The sequence below is a fragment of the Accipiter gentilis genome, chromosome 31 (assembly GCF_929443795.1).
Source record: "Accipiter gentilis chromosome 31, bAccGen1.1, whole genome shotgun sequence".
Taxonomy (NCBI): Eukaryota; Metazoa; Chordata; class Aves; order Accipitriformes; family Accipitridae; genus Astur; species Astur gentilis.
This window is the reverse complement of record NC_064910.1, coordinates 19,577,638-19,598,488: the sequence shown is the minus strand read 5'-3', so window position 1 is coordinate 19,598,488 and position 20,851 is coordinate 19,577,638. Positions and strand designations below refer to the sequence as shown.

At 36.5% G+C, this 20,851-nt stretch overlaps 1 protein-coding gene across 4 annotated transcripts in view; it reads right to left on the bottom strand.

Moving 5' to 3' along the window:
* The window catches only part of MOSPD2 (motile sperm domain containing 2), a 37,930-nt gene extending 17,166 nt beyond the window's left edge, over positions 1 to 20,764 (bottom strand). Inside the window, exons 1-8 of one of the 4 annotated variants that reach the window (XM_049834162.1) lie at positions 20,667 to 20,764; positions 20,424 to 20,490; positions 11,745 to 11,900; positions 11,096 to 11,182; positions 8,488 to 8,642; positions 2,964 to 3,024; positions 1,721 to 1,759; positions 586 to 710 (exon numbers count right to left, since the gene is read on the bottom strand). In XM_049834162.1, coding sequence (XP_049690119.1) covers positions 586 to 710; positions 1,721 to 1,759; positions 2,964 to 3,024; positions 8,488 to 8,642; positions 11,096 to 11,182; positions 11,745 to 11,900; positions 20,424 to 20,490; positions 20,667 to 20,675 — 699 coding nt within the window. In that variant the 5' untranslated portion in view covers positions 20,676 to 20,764. Of the gene's footprint in view, positions 1 to 585; positions 711 to 1,720; positions 1,760 to 2,963; positions 3,025 to 8,487; positions 8,643 to 11,095; positions 11,183 to 11,744; positions 11,920 to 14,426; positions 15,781 to 20,423; positions 20,491 to 20,666 lie in introns of those variants that run through there. The other 3 variants (XM_049834163.1, XM_049834165.1, XM_049834164.1) reach the window with 3 other exon arrangements.
* Positions 20,765 to 20,851: the final 87 nt, after the last annotated feature.

Genomic DNA, 20,851 nt, shown 5'->3' with positions numbered 1-20,851 from the left:
TTGCACTAGAATAGGATCCAGGCTCTGTTAAGTGATACTGGATTGTAGCATATTCTTTGGAGCATTAATATACTCTCAAAAAAGAATCTTCTACAGCCATGTCTTAAAATGCAGCCCTAAAGACAACAAAGAAAAAATAATTGCAGTATGATTGTCTTTACTGAATCATAGCTTTGGAGCAGGATGAAAACTCTGAGCCATAAACCCTATTTTCTGTCCACAGAACTTGTTTCATAAACCAAACACATAATCTCTAATTCATTAGGTGGGAGGGAAAAAAAGAGAAAGAGTAGAAGGAAGAATGACACTTAAAATGGATTTTTATTTTTTAAGGTCTGAAAAACTAAGTGGTTTCCAATGACTTGAAAGTGGATGAATGATTCAGAAAAGTTATTTCTGTACTTAAGACTGCCAGATAGCAAATTCTTATGAAGTTAACCTATTTTTTATTAATGTGATTTACAAATTATCATTGGCAGAACAATTTCACATCCATGAAGTGCCAACTCTCAACCCCACATGTGTAATTTATACAGGCGTGTCTCAATCTATCACAAAAGGACCATGAAATGTTAATATACTTACTGTTCCACCCATGTGAGGTGGCAGATACTCTCCACTGATGTATTCCTGTACATCACTCTTGTTAGTGAACTTTAACATGCTTATTGCATCTGGGCCAAGCCAACCCTTCACAATTTTAAAAGCAGCTTTAAAAAAAAAAAAAAAAGAGGTATATGTAAGTTGTCAGGAAGGGGTTTTTTGCAGTGTACTGGTAGACCTTATAGAATACAAGTAAGCTACATCCCATAAGATATGGCAGGACATGCTCTGAAAATATCTATTATAATGAGAATAAACAGTGCAAGGAAGAGATTATTTAGAGAGAAAATATTTTATGGACAAATACTTTTCTACAGAAGAATGCAGACAGACCACAGACTTTCATGGAAACAATATCTTTGATTTAATAAATGACAACTTTGTTGTCTTGGATTTTAGCCCAGGAAGTACTGAGGGGTAAAACCAATTGTATTTCCAAATCTGAGTGAGGGACATTGGGAAAGATATGTATACAGTCTTCCCAGGTTAAATGTTTTGCTGTTCTAAAGGACACTTGTTTAGATTTAGAGTATTTTCAAAAGACATAGTTATTTCAGTGATGGTAAAACATGAATTTACAGAAAAATCTAAAGCCAGCATAAAAATATGTATTCATATGGTAAAAATACAAGAACAACATGTTTATCCTGTACATTATAATTAAAGGTAGTTATTGAAGTACACACATCAAAACATATGTAACAATATCAGTGTCCAGTGTCAGGTATACATCTTAAATTGTGTATTCTAGTTTTCGGCTGGTTTTAAGTGTCCATTAATTGTTGATGACAGTATTCCTAAATCATGAACAGATCTAGCTTTGAAAGGATTACAGTTGGAAACATTTAAGTAATAGACTATTTATCAAGGTCTCCCAAGCTTTAAAGATAACAGGATGAATAGAGACTGCATTTAAAGTATGATGCAAAATGCAATGCTAGAAGGAAAACCAAAAAGTATGCAACCTACAAATTGACAGATTTCAAGATGCATGTTTAACAAATTCCACCATTCAGCTGTATCTACACAGAGCAGAAAGAATGCTTCCTATTTATGCTAATAATTTTAGAAAGTTATCACAATCAAAAAAACCCCAATAAAAAACCAAACAACTCACCATTCATTATCCATGGCATTTCAAAGATCACTATCTTTGCTGAAAAGACAAAAAGAAAAGGAAATAATGTGAATACCAAGTGTTATGTATTTCTCTGTTTAAGAGGAAGCACAGCAATAATGGTCATGTAAAAAGTGAATACTCATTTTTAGAAACCTCCATGTTCACTTCTCTGGGGAAGCAATTTTGTATAATTTTTTTTAACATGTATAAACCTATTTCTATTACTATATAAAAACATTAGCTGTTTGCTTGGAAAACAAGTTACACACTGTTTATATACTTCTCTGGGATACTACGTTTCTGACATACTGTTACTAATAAGTAATCTCCCCAAATAAGGCAGAGAAAGTAAGATCTCAACCTGACCTAGAAAAGCAGCTATTGAATGGAAAAGGAAGTTCAACAGTTATATTCAGCACCTCTTCTTCCCAAACAAATAGTAAAAGTCTTGGTAAATCTACATTTTTTCCCAAGCTTGCTTTCTTTTAGCAGAGAAGTCTGAAAAGTTAGTACTTTGACTCAGGAGTGTCCCAAAATTTCTGTTGAATGTCAAAAACCCCAAAACCATAATGTTGCACTTGCCTTTAAGTTTGATATTTGATCAAAGTTCAAAACTTTGATCAGCAAGCTGAAACATAATATTCAGAGTTTAAGCAGCTGCTGTACAGAATTTCAATTTATTTTCACCTAAAATTTGTAACTTAAATAAAATGACCTAGCAAAAACTATTCTGTGTTTGCCTATCCATAAAAAAAATTAGCAGACAAGTATGCAGGTTTTTCCAAGTGTGCACACAAACATGCCTTATTCTTGTTTAGAGTAAACTACCGCTCCCTAAGATTTTCTATAGCCATTCATTCTTTGTCCCCTGAAGACTCCTAAAGGATGCAAACTGCCATGCAAGTTTACAAAGGTTCTATCCAAGTAACAAGGAGCAAAGGAAAAAACAGGCCAATTCAGTTCTACGGAAAGCTTACATCAATTTTTAATCTGTAAAAACATTTCTTAAATTATTATTTCCTGAAAAGCCAGTTGATTTTTGATGAATGTAAAGTTTATTTACGATACAAAGTTGTGCTGACATATGAGCACAAAAATATTCTGAATCTGTAACGCCCATGTGTTCCATGTAGTTACCACAAAGCGCACACAGACTTAGTCTCCCACATCATCTGTAATATTATGAAATGCTCTTATTACATAAATCTAAAGTGCTTAAGATTTAATATACAATACTTACTGAGGAAGTTTGGGTAGTAATCTGTAAAACAGTTGACAATAAACCGAACAAAATCCAAGTCCTGAAATAAAAGCACAGAAAAAATGCAACATAAATCAAAACATTAAAAATACAGGCTTAGTTAAGCTATACTCAAGTTTTACACATACTACAAACATCATCCAAACTGAATGCAATGCTTTTCACTTCATTAAATTGCTGCAGGATTGTCGCCAAACTTAGCTTCATGGTCTAAGAAGGAAGTCAACAGACCTATTATCAATGCAGTAAATCAAGTATCTAAACTACTGCAGAGTATTAACAGGATTTAAGCAGTACAGGTAAGATACAAGAAAAATAAACCTTTAACACTAGAGAAACTTGACAGGTTATCTTAAAGCCTTACAAGGGAGAGCACTAAAACTATGAAATTTCCCTTCGATAACTTACCTTGCATATTGTTCAATATACTACTCCACCCAGGATCTTCCAGAGGGAAAAAATAGGTTTTCTTTCAAGAAAATTTTTGGTTTCAGTATTAGTTTGTGGTATGCAGAGAAATTGTAGACAGAGGCAGCACTCAAAAAAGCTGCTTGTATAGCACCCATTTTCAGGGTGCTTCCATCCAATGAGCAGCTGCACAGAAACAGTACAGCCAAGTCTCCATTGCAAAATCCAGGTATAACAGAACTGACTACACAGCAAAGGGCAAAAAAGTCATTTTATGAAACAGGTATAGATAATGAAGTGAGACATTCCTTACCACAATAAGGTACTTCAGTTAGGTGGGAAGCCTGCCATGAGTGCTCATACTTTCCCCAGTCCTAACAGAAGTGACCACTACTACTACTTTCAGAAATAGTACAAAATATATTGCTAATGGAGGATCCAAAGCCCATCATAACAGTAAAAAAGCTATGGGGAATGGCCTCTGAGAATGATGTAGACATGCTATTACAACATTTGCCAAAGAAAAAAAAAATAAGAAAAATCAACACCCTGCGTAAAAGGACTACCCACAACCCGAAAGCTTTATTAGTAGGTTCAGTAACTAGAAACTAACTGAAAGCTTGGTATCTTTAGAGGCAGAAGGTAGCCTTTAATAGAAGCATTTCTCAAGTGGCTGTTGCCTGTATCAAATGCAATACTTTTCTTTTAATAGCATAAACAGTGATAGATTTCCAAGCAATGATTAGAATCTCCAGTGCATTAACAAGGATGCTACTCTCTATTCTGCTGCCTATCCAAAACCAGCACTGTCAGATATTAGGAGGATGGATCCATTATTTTGCTGAAAGCCTGGAATTAGAAGTACAAGTTTCAGCAAACCATTCAATAACTGCACCTATTCTAGTTACCTGAACTGGTGCGACAAGGCATGAGCTATCAGAATTACCTGGCTGCATACCAGTGAAAAGCAGACATAGCAGATGTCCATAGCAATGGAACAAACAAATGAAGCATGCTCTGGAAGATAACTCAGAAATCAAAGTTCTTTTAGGATAAAATTTATCAGTTACTCTACATGACTACACAGACATTAAAAATATTCCTTTCTGTTATAAGTGTACTACCTACAAAGCAAGACTGTACAATGGGACACTTAGACAGCACTTGCTGAGATTGTGTCTCTGGGAGTCTCAAAGACACCAGAAAGAAGTTGCTTCAGGATATGCTCCACAAAACCAAAATCAAGTTGCTTTTTCACATCAAGGAAATTACTACAATCCTTTATTCTTGTTACATAAAACCATGGCTCCAGTATTATCTTTAGGAGTATGGATAGACAGCCCTCAAGGCACAGATAAGAGCACCAATCCTGTCTTGCAAACCTGAATCACACCGTATTTATTTGTCAAAATATCTTAAAAGCTTGTGGCACTGTACTGCACAGCTGCAAGGTCACAATGCAACATGAACCATTTTGCCTGGAAAAGGTAGAAAGAAAGCTTTTTCTTTTCATTTGTATTAAAATACCAACAAAAAAAGAATGAACAAGATACAAGTTTTATCCATTCCTGTAAAAATAACAGGACAGCATGGCATTTGGGAAGAAAAAATTCAATATTCTATAGATACAAGATGATTTTTTTTAACCTATAGACAATCTATGAGATTTTTAGTTATCAGATTAAATCTATAAATATGTAATGATAGGCAAGATCTCCATCTTGCAATCTAAACCAGCTTAGATTCTGCTCCTGAAAGTGGGTGCTAAAAAAGTACTTTTCTCTACTGAACTCAGCCAAAGGGAATGAGAGATAGCTGTAGATTTTCATCTGTCTAAAGTTACTCAAATGTCACCTCCCCCAACTCCTCCAAAAAAAGAAAATTCTTACTTTAGATTGTGTAAGTTGAGGATCAGTAAAAGTGCAGGAGGTGATATTGTTCTAATCTTCTAAACAAGCTCCTACAAAGCAAATCTTAAAGATGACTGTAGTAAACTATGGGTATGCATTTAGGCTTTCCATAAGAAGATACTAATAGGTAGAAAACCAGACCTAAAGGAAGAGATACTACAACATACATTCACTCCTAAACCCACATAAATTTAAAAAATGCATTTTCATTTCCAAATTTCAGAAGAGGATCTCTATCAGTAGGTAAGTTGCAGCTTCATGATATGCCATTAACCAGATCACATTCTACTGGTAGTAGTAGTATATCATTCAGACTGTATTAACAGCAACTGTAGATAAAGCTGTACACAAGCTGACACCCAGACTCATACCTAAAATGGATCCCCCCCCCCCCCTCCCCCCCCCCAATCTGGTGAATTTAAAAGATTCACTGTAAAGGTGACAACATAAACCAAAGATTGCACCTTGTGCACTTAGAGCTAAGTAAATCTAGTGATCCAGATATTAACCAGAACTTCTCTATAACAAGTGCAGCTTTTGAACCTGAAGATTTTAATAAGACATACCGAAATCCAACTAAGGAACAACCTTAGGAGCAAAATACTTATTAAAAAACTTCTAGAAAATACACAAAAAGTCCAGTTGACAGTGTGCAACCAGACAGTGTACTGATGAGCATTGAAAAGGGAGAAGAGAGTATTGGGATCAAAAATTCCATCTCAAAGCAAGGGAAGTGAAAAAGAACCTCAAAAAAGAAGACCCAGAGCATGCAGTTGACAATTCCGTCTTCAACTGCAATATATTTACAAATAAATCCATAAGGAGTAGTTTGTGATTCTGGTCCTCATAGAAGTGCTGATGCATACAACATATGAATACCAATGGATATCAGCAAAAGATGCCTATCCCAAGTTTACTAAAGTAAATGCTTAAACAAGTGAACCAAATATATTTCTTTGTATGTTTTGTAGGTTGAAATCCAACATATGATAAAAACTGTTCGCAAGGGATAGGTACTAAGGCAATTGTTTGCCTCCTGAAATAGATAATAGCATTTCTGCATCGCAATGGAAAAATATCACACTGAGCAGAATCTCTAGCTTGGTTAGACTACTAGAAACCCCACTCTACATGCTACAACGTTGATGTGACTACACTACAAACGCAGTCCAGTTTAGCATCATTCAAAGAAATGCAGGTGTATGGATACCAAGTTACAACAGGTTCAGATAGTGTGCAAGAATCACTGAAGCAAAAGCAAATATGGAGTGTCACTGAACACTATGAAATTCCAGAGGTCATGTAAAAACAAATAATTGTGTGCTTTGTGAAAGCTTTAGTGAAAATGAAGAGATACTCAACTATTGGTTTTCTAAAGTAAGAACATTCCACAGGGATGAGTTTGGGGAAAATGTTAACATTTCACAGTAATGTTTTCAGGATCAGTTTATGAAATAATACGGTCAAAGAGACCATAAATGAAGCTTTTGAAAATCCAAAATCCCACAAACGTCATTCTTTAAATCTTCCACTTTTCCATATAGGCACAGGACTTAAGAACAGTTAAGACCATCAATTCAGTAACAGTTCTTAAATACATTTAAGTTTCATGTAACATACATGAACAATTTTCTAAATTCCAATGAGCATCTAAACTTAAACATTCTCTGAAGTTTACTTCAGGCAGGGAATTACCCAGTCCTATGTATAACTACAATAAATCTCTAATTCATTCCCAAAGTAGACTACTGACTTGACATATGACTAAGTGGTATGAAATTAATTTTTTTCTCCACTTATTTCTGAATACCCAGAACATAAAATTTCAAGTACTTAATTCTGCAATGTTTTTAAAATTGATGAAGCTTTTAATTTTGTAAGTTATTGTACAAATGGAAACTAGTTTTCTGGAATAGTTTCCAGAACTAGTATAATTCCTCTCAGCTTTAATGATTCAGTTCTACAATTATGTCCAAGGCAAAAGTGAAATCCTACTCTTAAAATCATTAGAATTTTCTTATCTAATTGCAAACTTTTGAATAATCATCACTTTTACAGAAGTGACTAAGCTACACTGCTCCTCCTTCATTTTGTAGTCCTAAAGAACATCTAGACAGGCATAAAAACTTTTGCTAAGAGAAATGTCTCCTCTCCTGAATGAAAAGTTGGAGTCTCTCATTTATGTAAGGTCAAGTGTGGAGGAAGCAGTCTTCAGAAAAGCTGATAGGTTGGATAAGGAACTGAAAAATGGGGTGAAGATATTATTCCTGAAGTAGTATAAATTTGAGTCTGATAGACAGGCCTACAATTCAGGAGTCTATCACATCTGTTCAAACTCATGACACTTGCATTTTTCCTGTATCTGTACACAGCAACTAGCACTCAGATTTCTTCATTATATTACTCTCATCCTTGTAATAACACGTATGTTAGTAACAGAAAAGACAGACTTCGACTATATTTGGTTAAAGATGAATACTGAAAGCAATGTTGACTTGATGAACTGCTCTTTTGCATCCAGCTAACTTATCTTCACAACAAAATTCAATGGGTGGAGAGAGATGAATGCAGGGACTTAAGAAGTGAACACAATTTAAATAAACAGGGACAGCATACACAGCATGGAAGATGGAAAGGCAAGACCAGAATCAGAATTGTCAGCTGACTTTTCAGTACAGATCATCATTCTCAAAGATCTCAGCCACTGCATCTAAGGGTTTTAATGCTTCACCATTACCCCATTTTTCCATCCTTCACTTTTGACTGATTTGTCAAAGAGATGACAACAATGAAAACGGAGCTGTTGAAGGAATGGCAGCAACTGCACTCGCAGTAAAAGATGGCTCAGCCTACTGCCTTTTGGGTACTTAAAAATTAAGTTCTACTACTGTCATCCATGATAGCTCACACACCAAGCTGGTGAGCAACTACTATATATAGACATTTTGGCTCAGTTACCAAACTAAAAGCAAGTTTTCAGCGTGCTGCACAAGACTTAAACTTTAATATGTAACAAAAGGTTTGGGAAACTGCTCATGTCAAGGGAAGAAGCTCTACATACCATTGATGTGAGCAATTGTTAAATTACTTAGGTGTCAAGGACTGCACAGAGACTCCCCTTTTTCTGGGGACATAGGTTAAATAAGTCAGAAAGCAATCAGAAAAAACACAATAACAATACTTACTATATGACTGATTCCAGTTTCAGCCATGTCAAATACCACTGTTAAGGGCTTTCCATGATCTCTCTTGGCATAATGTTCTAACCAAAAAGCTACCAGTTTCTTTTTCTCAAGTTGTTGTTTAGGATCTCTTGTATGATGTTTCACTCTGAACCAAACTTGTGAAAGAAAGAAAAACACATACAAAAATTGAAACAGACCAAATTATAAGAAAACATTATGCAAATAACTATATACAGGATACACTGAAATTTATTAACACCCCTGAGTTTGTATTCTACATTTCTTCTGATTTTATGGCCTCAGAACAGCTAGAAAGACAGCTGCATACCTTACCCCAACTTCCTTTCCTTGCTCACATTTTTATACTGGAACTTTTTAGAAATTGAAAATAAAGAACTACAGCACAGAAGAAACAGGAGCGTGAAAAAATACTTTTCATGTATTTAAAGACTACTTATCTAGATTATAATTTCATAATTTCAAATTAAATCACATGGTCTTCAGATTTGATATTATGTTCTGCATATATTCTAAGTATTGTTGTGAAATTTATGTTTCTTTTTCTGCTTAGGTTTTCTACAGCATTGTAGTTGATGTGTTTTGAAAAACTATTTATACACACATTATGAATTATACAAAAAGCAGACCTTTCTAAAATAAAATGAAAAAAAATCCAGATGAGCAACATTATATAAATGAAAGCCCAATATATACCCTTCTGGAATAAGAAATAAGTCATGCAAAGACAAGTTTTTCCATAAAAAGTAGCATATTTCAAAGTAACAGACTTTATAAAAATGTCTGAAACCAAATTACTGATTATACAATGAAGTGATAAAAGAAATATTTGGGGCAGCAATGAAAAACAGCCTTCATTTTTGATACCTCTACAATACCAAAATTAGACAAGCCCTGAAAATAATTGTAGATATACTCTAATATTTTTCTCTGAAACTTGGAAAGTCTTACTAAAAAACAGATTTCTTCTCCATGTCTTTTACTTCCAATTGCAAATAAAAATAAATTATGGCTCATGTAAAGAAACAAACTTTTTTTTTTGTTACACATAGTATATTAACTAGATGATCTAAGTTCAGAATTTCAAAGATACCCCTATTCAAACACAGGACTCCTGTGAAAGTAACCAATAATTCTTGAAGAACTTCATTATACTTTAAAATGTCTATTTTACATAACAAAATGAGAATGGAGCATGTGGCCCAAGAAGCACATTTCTCAAATGTTGACTAACCAGGAACTTTTAACTACAATAGAATCTGAATTTACATACCAAGTCAGATATTCTGACCCAATTAACATTCACAAAAGAAACATCTCAGGTATGGAAAATTGAGACATTAGTTATGTTGCAGTGACAATAAAATCAGAAATCGTTATTTACCCAACTTACACATTCTTGTCATGAAACAATTGCATTATTTTCTCAGACCAAGCATGTATGCAAAGAAGTAATGGGGTTGTGGTTTTTTTTTTTTACTTCTCCCCTTCCCCCCAATCTCACCAAATTGGACCACCCAGTATAATCATGCTCAGCTTTCTAAATGCTATTAAAAAAGGTATCACTGCCACTTATCCTTGAATACTTACCTTGGAGGCTAAAAGAAAATCACAATGCATTACAAAGCAGCAATTTTTCATACAGCACTGATATCTCACAATGATAAGAAAAGGGATAGTTGCTGTATTTTTCTGGTCATGACTTTTTTTTGAAAACTAGTATATTGGTGTTTAAAAAACAGCCATTTCTGTAAAAGATTGGATTGTTAGTGTATTTCTGGAAGTACAAACTAGCCCTTGTAAACCAAGGAAAAGCAGAATTTCAGATTTAATTTTTTGGTTTTTTTTCAAGGTTCAAGATCATTGCTTAGAAAGCCTCATGAGTGATTTGTTTAAAAAGCCTCTTTTGCCTCATAGGATTTAAGCTTAATAGCTTAATTAAAAGTAAATATGTGAGATGTTACAACAGATTAATTAATAGAAAATAATATTGACCACCTATTATACACTTTTTAAAACAATCTCAGGAGTATTTCAGGCAATATTTACTGTTTCCCTACAAATCTTATTCTTTAGTTACTAGAATTTAATCACAACTTCAGAGTTCATTCTCCAACAATTCTCAGCTATCCATGCTGTTACTGAACATTCCGATGACATCAGAAAAAAATGAAGAAAAAACCAAACAGGAAAACCATTGCAGACCTCCTGTGAACCACTGCAAGTATGCAAGAATGTGGGCTGCTAGAAAAGCCATGACAATGCACTGTAATAATGAACATTTATACTAGTCATATACACACCACAGTAGATACAGAAACAATGCACTCTAACAGGAAAGTTAAAATCTGCATTATAATTAGGATAAAGGTTTATGATTTTTTAAAACTGCTGATAAAGTTTCCTCATTCCACTTCTGTGATCCAGAGATACTCAAAATTACCATCTTCTCAGAATTTTTAGTAAAAACAGTTGCCAGTATGTACCTACTTCTATTTTTAAATTGTTTATTTTTCAAAATAGATACTAAAATGCTGGAAACAAAAAATAATGATCAGTGACTGAAAGTGGTATATTCTTTGTAACTTACATAATTTATAGCCCTCTTTATCATATCCATGCAGAAAGAGAGAACCATTTTCAAATAACCATTTTGGAAGGACAGATTCTGTCAAGTCTGCAAAGTCAAATGAAACATTATTTCAGTAATCATATTAATAATCCCATTGTAACTTAACAGAAGTCACTTAAAATGCTCCACCCTTTAATTCAGATTGTGAAGTCCTGTAGATAGAGCTCACCTTCAAAACATTCTCACAGTACAAAACCCAGATCTATTCTACCTAGGGAGTCAGAGCTACTGCTACTACAATGAACAACAGAGCCTTGGTTTTTTGTGGGTTTTTTTGTTGGTTGCCTTTTTTTTTTTTTAAAGGTCTCCATTCTAGCAAAAAAGACAAAACACAAGATAGCTGCCTGTCTTCCCTCTAAACAACCTTTCAATAGACACATGGAACCACAACAAAACAGCAAGACAACACTGATCAACATAAAAAGCAATAGTTCTATATATATATATTTTTTTTTTCCCATATAAACTGAGTTGAAAAGTTCCTGCTCAGCTCTGTGGTACTTACAAAATCTTTAAAAGGTGCTTAATGAAGCTACATATAGAAGTCAGTTGCAGTTCTATAGGAAAGCAACATATGCCATCAAAATCATTATATAACATAGCTTACCATTAACTGTATATTCTTTCCTCCACTGAAGGCTTTCATCAATCATCTTTAATGTATCATCCACAACATCATGACGCCAAATCAGATAATTTTCAACCCATTTATCATCTTGCTGAAGTCTTTCCACATCTCTAGAATCGTATTTTTCTGATTTATCTAGTAAATAAATCAATTACTGTAAGAATATAGTATTTGCTATGAAAACATGAAAAGGCAATTTATCAGGTTTCAATATAAGCATCTACTAGGTACACAGCATTTCTTTTACAGTCTCAAACTTAAGCAGACAAAGCATAGCATGAGAAATTGATTAAAAACAACTATCTACTATGATAATATTTAGGAACACTACAAGATTACTCTCACTAGAAAAATATTTCCTGTGATACTTATTCCAAGAAAAAAAACCACATTAGAAAATAAGAAGGTGTGTGTAGGGCAGGTGTAATTTTTTTTAAAAACAGGTTTTTATAATTAACATAAATTAGTATGCAATCTAAGAATGTTGACTGATGAATGTATACATTAAGCATCACTAGTTCAAGCTTGAGTTCTCAAACTTATAGGCATCAGCATGTCAGACCACAAAATGTCAGAACAGATGTTAAAATGACTATTTTTGACCATGCATTAAACAAAATTGTTTTCATTAAAGATTACACATTCTAACACTTGTTATAAATTATTACCTTACTGAACACAAACTACATGCAACTAGAGCAGCACAAAACGCCCAAGCCTCAAACTCCTCTTGTATCAGGTTAGCAACAAGATAACAGGTTAACATGCTTTAGGAAGTGATGAAACAGGAGTTGCTGTTGCTTATTACTTTTTAAATTATTTTTTAAACAGGAAAGTTTGTAAAATACAAATGCCTAAGTAGACCTATTTTTGTTGTAGATCTGCTTAAACAAAGGCTCAGTTTTCAGATCAATGCTCCTCTTTGAGAAGTCTGCATAATCAGAATGCAAATCTAGTAAAAGCCCTTGATAGAAACAGGCTTCTGAAAACAACAGACACTGATACACATCTCTTTGCTAACTACTAAAAAAAGCTTTTAAACTACTCAAATTTATTTGTGATTAGCATGAAAAAAGTTAAGACTGGTTGTTAATAAAACAATGTTAATTTTCACATACTGGAGAGAATTCCTTTGTCAGCAGCAATAAACTCAAAATAACTACTTTCAGGGTCATCATAATTAAATTAACTACTTAGAACACTGACTAGATGGTTTAGGGATGCATATTTCAATCAGACATCTTAACTCTGAGGAAGATGTTAAGAAAAAGAGACCATTAAATTCTGCTAATATTTTTAGTTTTACTGGCCCACCTGCAAAGATATGACCTATTTTACTTGTCTTTAAATTTATACTGTCACAAGTTAGTCAATGTAACTGTAAGAATATACCCATTTTAAACGCACCCATCCACCAAGAGTTATTATAGTTGCACTCCCCCAATGCACCTCTTCACACCCGACTGCTTCTCACATAATCTACTCAGTTCCTTCTTCATTAAGTTTCAAATTTCTCCTTCCTTTGATGCCATCCCACTACTTTACCTTGTTCCTTAGCCAAGCCTACAGTCAAATCCCACTTTCCTTAATCTCAGTCTCCTACTTGCTCCTCTCTGCCCAAAAGCCTCCAATCCACTAAAAACTCACTTTCAGTTCCTTCTCTCATTATTTCCATACTTGCACCAGACAGCTCATTCCCTATATTCTGACTAAGCCCAGTAAAGTGAGTGCTCAGGACAAGACTGAAATGATATTTAACTTCTCTGTGGCTCTAGGTCAACCACAGATGGAACAAGCTGCAAAGATTTGGAGTATTAACTTTCATAAAGTCTCAACTGCTCATTCGAAATTTGATTATTCCCCCAATGATTATGATTTGGACAGTTTTGCCTGAGAAACACTAACAGTATCTAGTTTCAAGTTAGAATCATAAAAAAACCTAGTATTGGAGAGGATTTCTACAGGTCATCTCAGTCCTAACTCCTGTTCACAGCAAGGCTAACTTCCAAGTTCAAACAGGTCGCTAAGTACCTTTGCCAGTCAAGTTTTGAAAACTCAGAAGGATAGAAAGATTCCACAGCATCTCTTCGTGTAACATGCATTCCAACCAAAAACCCCTTCAGAGATACTGTCATGTACAGTGACTAAGCTGGCACATCCACTGTCAGCTAAATTAAGAGAAGAACTGGCTTCTCTTAGCCATGCTATACTAGCTATTCCATGCTATGCATTATTCAATATGGTACATTGGCTAGTCAAGCCATATATAGCTACTCATAGCCACAGCAAACTAGGGCTTTACAAGAGCCAAGATTTACTTTAACATCAGTATTACATGTCTCCAGTGCCTGAACTATCTTACTTCAACTTGGTTTAATAATCTCTAACACACACTAGCTCCCAGCTAGGACTGACTGCAGTTAATCAACCAATGAAGTATTTTTTTTTTATATCAGTCCCATGTATATTCTATTTCTATAATGGGATTCGGGTACCGTGTAACTAAAGAGAAAAACACACACTACCAGGTAAAAACTAAGAGGATAACATCTCACACTGCCTTCTGAGGCTCTCTTTGCTCTCAGTATCTGTTTGAGAGCAGAACTGTCAGAATGACAGAACAGTGCATCTTGTATCAAACAGTAATTCAAAAATACTCACGTATCATGTGGAACGTGCCTCAGAAGACACGTTTCTGGGCCACTAACAAGTTTTCCCAAACTCTGAACTTAGATAACATTAAAAAATAGAAATTTAACTTTGTGAATATTTTAAGAAAATGAAAGAGGAATGGAGGAAACATTTTATCTAAACTTTCCACATCAATGAAAAGCAAGCTGGATTCAGATAGGGACAGTTGAAAAAAAGAAAATATTTCTCCTCTCTTCAGCAACTAAATTCTCAACAAGATAACACATGTAGTCTCACTATATATATATTACAGCACACACTAAACCAGGAACAACTAGTCAAATTCTGCCTCCGCAGGCACTTGCAGGATGCTAGTTTTTCAGTCAGGTAAGCTTAACAAGACTGATAGAACAACAGGAGTACTAATTACTGTTTTAACCTTACCCAATTTATCCAATTCTTGCTACAAAATAAAATTTAAAATGAGATTGTGAACGCAAAAGAAAAGTGTTTCATCTCACACGTATAAAGCAGAGTGATATGAAATTGCTGGAGTCCTTTCAATAACCCAGTCATTGAAAAATATGTCAGTTCAGAGGAGGAATTTCTCTTCAAATTTATGCATTTCCCATAATTCTACAGAAATCTGGAAACTTGTTTTCAAACTATGCTGTGAAATAACCTGAACGTTTCTAGTTTTAAATCACTCATGGAACACTTAACTGCACTTAGTGGATTATTAGAAACTTCTGGAGTTAGAACAGAATTAGTTGAAAGAAAATAGACCTTCAGGGTTCTCAACACATAATTTAAACGCACAACAACTAAGAGGCCAAAAAGGAAACAGAAGTTGAGGGGTATCCAAATGGAAATTCAGATGAAACTGTAAACTGAAGTATCTTACCTCAGACAATCTCCAAGCCTAGCCACTTAAGATACCTGTAAACATATACTGATGCTTTTCTCACGAGGAAGTGCCTGTTACTTCACACCTGCAGAACTGCCACTAAGATGCTGAGACACCAAGTTTAATCACCATTTACTCAGGGAGATGGACATCTCTGTAATTAAGTCCATAACAAACAGAGTTTCATAAAGTATTTGGAACACACCCTCCTTGCCCCAGAAATAACACAAGGAACAGCATCCACAGCTACTTAGATCAGAAAGTGCTAGTGAAAGCCACATACGCAACAGCAGCGCCAAGCTTTTGTGAAACATTTCATGGTTAAGACAATTGTCCAGAAGCTTGGAAACCTGGTTCCTCCCTCAGCCCAAGAGATTCAAATCTTACTGCATACCAGAATAGTTCCACAGCCAGTGGAAAACATGAAACTGAGATGCCGCAAGACTCTTCTGTTGAACTGGTAAGCTGTGTAGAAACTAAGCAAGACTCAGATCCAGAAAAGCAAGAGAAAGCATCTGCTTAGCAAATCTGATATTTACCAGAGCATTAAAATAAAATTAAGTTATATATGCGGGAGCAACAGTGACAGCAGCAAGAGGAGCCCAAAATTAGCTCTCAATTACCTTAGCTAAAAGGCCTTCGGGAAAGTTTGAGTGAACAAGGAGATTGACCAGGTCTCAGACAGAACTTTAAAGGTTTCAAAGTTCATAATTTTATTTAACCTTACTTTAAAAAAGGCTACTTAAAGTTACTTTTGTTTCCTCATTGAACATTTAGGGTCAAGGGAGAAGACAGAAGACGTTCTGTTTGAACAGCAGCTTCTTCCCATAACTCATCTTCCTTTTTTCTTGCTTAAGCAAGGACTTATGTTCTTTCTATGACCACAACCACATTTAATAGTTGTCTTCTTCAAGCTGAGAAACTCATGGTGAAACTCTAGGACTTAATTACAATCTTCCAACATAAAGGATCCTGTATAACACAACATCTCTAAAAGAACTCCAGAGTCACGCAAAACTAAATGAACACAAATTTCACTGCAACAAATCATGAAATTCTTTGATGCACAAATTTTAACATCCCCTCTTCGCACTTTTTTTTTCCAGTGCTGTCTACATTACCAGGAGACCAATGCTGCACTACTGTGTTTTCTTCTGGCATTCATGCTTTCGGAAAAATAATAGAAATTTGAGAATATACAAGAAGAATATAGAAGAAAGGCTACAGGACGCAGCACAGCTAAGTCCCACACTAAATTCATCCAGAAAATTTCAGAATTCACAACCTGTAAGAATGAATCTTCCCTTCATGAAGAACTCTTATCTAGAAAAGAGGTGTTACAGAACAAGTGATACACAAAGCTAAGTAGATATAGCAACTACATACCTTTGAATAGAGGAAAAAAACCCACTTCATTGTGCAAAAAAACCTGGAAAAAAGCAACTTCGCAAAGTATGTCAAGTGTTTCATTACACAAAGCCTCTCAATTTAACTACTGCCTTAAGCTATTTCAGCCAAGAAGTCTAAGGTCTGAAGCAGTAATAATTATTCCTCTGACCTTGGCTAGAAGGAAGAAACCCACTTTAATTGGCTGTTGATGCCTAACATGTTAAGCTAAGTACTATAACCATTCATGTATGTGCCTTCAGTTGTTAGATGAGGAAATCGGCCAGACTGAAAACAATTTAAGGTCAGTAGCCATACAGGGACAGGGATGAAGAAAACAAAACTATTTCTACCCAATAAGCAGTTACTTCAACAAAATCACGTGGCAATAAACAAAGTATCTGCCTCCAAAAATCTGGTAAATTTAAACTTTTAGCAAAAATGAACACTCTTAGTGACAATAAAGACTACTTTCAATAGAAAGCTCAAGCATTAATATCACATAGCTTTCTATAAAAGTATGGGGTTTTTCCTGTCCCTATGTCTCCTATCTCATCTGTCCAGCATTTCTCAGCCTGAAAGCCAAGAAGCAGGGAAAATAGATTTTTCAGAGCATAAGCAGACATAAGCAGGTATTCAAAACATTACCTTAGGAGTTTTCTACAATAGTCATATCACTACATTTCTTTGAGGGTGCCCCATATCTTTAAAACTTTATTTGCAGTTGGCCAATACGATTAACAAAACACATTTTGCTACTGGCTTAAAGAAAGTCATGGGGGAATTTCATCTTTTAAATTGGAGTGGGAAACCCCTCTTGCAAAATCTTTTTCTGAAAAATCAAGCTTTGCCTAAAGGAGAAAATGAAGAGGATACACATGGGGAGGGGAAGGGAATACAGGCAATAAGAAATGGTAAATACGCAAAAGGAAGTATGGAAAAGACTTGTTGAATGGAAAAAACTACCAAGATTTGATTATAAATAATTTCCACTGTAACATTAAAGCAATAGCCCAGAAATGAAAGCTAATTTCAGAAATCCCCTAAAGAATGAAAATGCACTGAATAAAAAGACAAGACTGTTTGCTAGAAAACATTGTTCGTACCAGTCACAGTACTATAAAATTATCTTTTGTTTTCATTGTTCCTGTCACCACCCAAATAATTTACATCACCAATTCTCACAAAGAATCCAAACAGACAAAAGAGAAATTAGGCCCCAAACCTTGAAGACAAGCACTGTCTACCTACCACATCAGACAGCATTTGCTTGCCTGTGGGAATAACAGTAACTTTTTGATATTGGAAATATGCCTTTTAAATGCAAGTGTTTTAATTACTAGGGATATACATTCCTCACAAGAGCTGAAGTTGTCTTTCAAATACAGCTAGAAAATGAACTGAAGAGAAAAAACCCACCACCACGAGATCTCAGTTAACATTAGACACTGCTTTGCAGATAAGATCTCACTGTGGCCAAGCTTTCCTTCTAGAACCGCTTTACTTAACTTTAATCTAAACCATTGTATTTTGGCAATAAATAATTTCAAACAAAAATCAGGATTTCAAAGGCCCTCTAAGTTTTCATTTCACAACAAAACTACACATTACTGCAAGACCATCACAGCATTTGTGACCATTAGCAATTCTTCCTGAATGGCAGGGGAAAAAACAGTAACTGTAAGTTTCATAACATGGAAGAATCACTTCATAACAGAAACACCAAGTTTCTAGAATAATCAGGAACACTTTTCCTCTGAAGGGAAATAAAGCAGCGGCAGCTGCGCTCCCCAGAAACAGGACTGCCTGAAAACTTTACTCAAATTTTAACACTTGCAGCTCACCTAAAATGGAATTAGGTTCCTTCTGTAGAGGCCCACAATTCTATGACCACATTAAAATTTCACAGAAAGTATCAGTTTCTCAGTGTGCCTTGAGAGTGCCCTTAGTTTTGAAAGCAGACTAAAATTGCTGGATATGAAGTGATCATTTGTACCTTTACAACACAGAAAATCACGTTTGGCAGCATCTGCATACATGCACCTCCACACCCCATTTCAATTAAGAAGAAACATAAAAGAATACATTTTAGAACATACACAGTAAAGGCTGAAGGGCCACAATAAAACTAAAACCCTGTGTTTTTCACGCTTAAAGTGGGCATGACAACATTAAATTTGCTTGTGGCATTCCGAAATTTGAAGGAGGGAATTAAGAATGTAAACTCAAAAAATCCTAATCCTATTTTCTTGAAAGGGCTAAGAGCCCTAAACCATGACCCAAAAATGGGCTTAGGGAGAAAATGTGTTCAAAATACTACAAATAGGATTACAGCTTACCTTGCAACAGTTTTCAATTATTTTAATGGCTGTAACAACCAGCCCAACAGTCTTTGTTACAACTGGAGAAACCTGTGGAACTCCAAGATTGTAAGGGATAGTTCAATTGAAAAGCTACTACTCCCTTTTAGCAGCAACTACCCCAAAGCAGTTCTAGGATTTCCAAAGTAATTTTCTGAGTGTGACTCTGGGATAATACAATACAAAGCAAGATGAATCACTTATCATAGGAAGATATACACATTAACTGAAAACATTAACAGCCAAAAGAATTTCTAATTCAAGATGATGCTCCACTCTCCAGAGGCTGACCTTTAAGACCGCTAAAGACATCTTTATTCACACCGAAATATCAAATGGCAAAATAAGCTCTCTCTTTTTCAAGACACTATTCTAATAATTTTGTCATCTTGCCAGAAATACAGGTCATCTCTAACCAAGGCCAACTAGTTTCCTTGATGAAAGTCAGCAGAGCAACCCTATGAAACAAAGTTGTACCACCCTCAAGACCCTTAAATTTTGCAAGAAAAGTGCCACAGACCATCATAAAGAAGTCATAAGAAGCATGCAACCCTTACATAAAAGTGATAACTGGGTAACCTCAATAATTCTGATCGGGACCATCAAAGTAAGGCATGTGTTTGCAGGACTGAAGCTTATATTAAAGGAGCTGCACGCAACTCCTAAACTACTGGGCTCTTACTGTATTTGCATTAAAAATTGGATAGAAGCAAGTTTGTAATAGAAAGTCTTTACATAGTCATAATAAAACAAACTGCTTACTGCAGCTGTTAGCATACTCTACTACTACATATTCTCCTATCATAAACAATGCAAATCAACCTTGAAATTAAAGGAAACCCCTCTAGGCTTACCCTGGTATTCCTTTTCCCCAAGGCATCCCCAGCACCTCCTGGCCTTCACTTACAAGTTTAAAAGCATCTGCACTTCAGAATCGAGTTGGACACGCAGCACGATTTTAATTAAGGCCAGCATGAATTAAAGTGCAAGTTACTCTAGAAAAACAACTCCTTCCTTGACAAACTGCTCGAGGTCAGAACTCTTTTCTGCTCTCACCCCCCCACGACGTATTTTATGTCCAAAAAGCACCAAGCACAGCAGCGTCCCAGACCCCCCCCCACCCCCGACAGCCGACCAAACGTAACTGCGAGCCGCAAGGACCCAGACCCTTGCCCCAGGACAGCGACCCAGAAGACAGCACCAAGAGCCAACACGGGGAGACCCTCCTGCTTCGAGCACACCCCCCCCCACCAGCTCCGGCCCCCGCAGAGAAGGCGCAGACACCCGCTCACCCGGGAAAGCGGCCGCAGCAGAAGCCCACACGGGAAAAGCCCCCGAGACCACATCCGCGGAGCCCACCGCCCCGGCGCTCACCTGCCAGGTACTCCGCCTCGAAACGCCGCCTGGTCTCGCTTATCAGCGCGGCCTTGTCCTGTCGCTGCTGAGGAGAAACGACAAACGGGAGGGGGGGGTGAAAGGAAGGGAAAGGCCGGGGCTCGGGTCAGCCCCGGCCCCTCGCCTGTACCGTACCGTACAGCGGGCCCAGCTCCCCCCGACCACCCAGCCGCGGAACCGGTCGGTGGCCGGCGAGGGGAGGCCCGGCGCGCAGGGGCTCACCTCAGCCATGGATCCGGCGGAGCCGCCCCGACGGCGGGCGAGCGGGCGGGCGAGCGGGGCAGCCAGAAATGGGGCTGGAGGCGTCGCGTGACCCCGGCGGGGGGGCGGGGCGCGAGGGCGAAAGGGGGCGGCGCCTAGCCGGCGGCCAACCACCCAGAAGCCTCGCCCCCGCCGGCCCCGCCTCT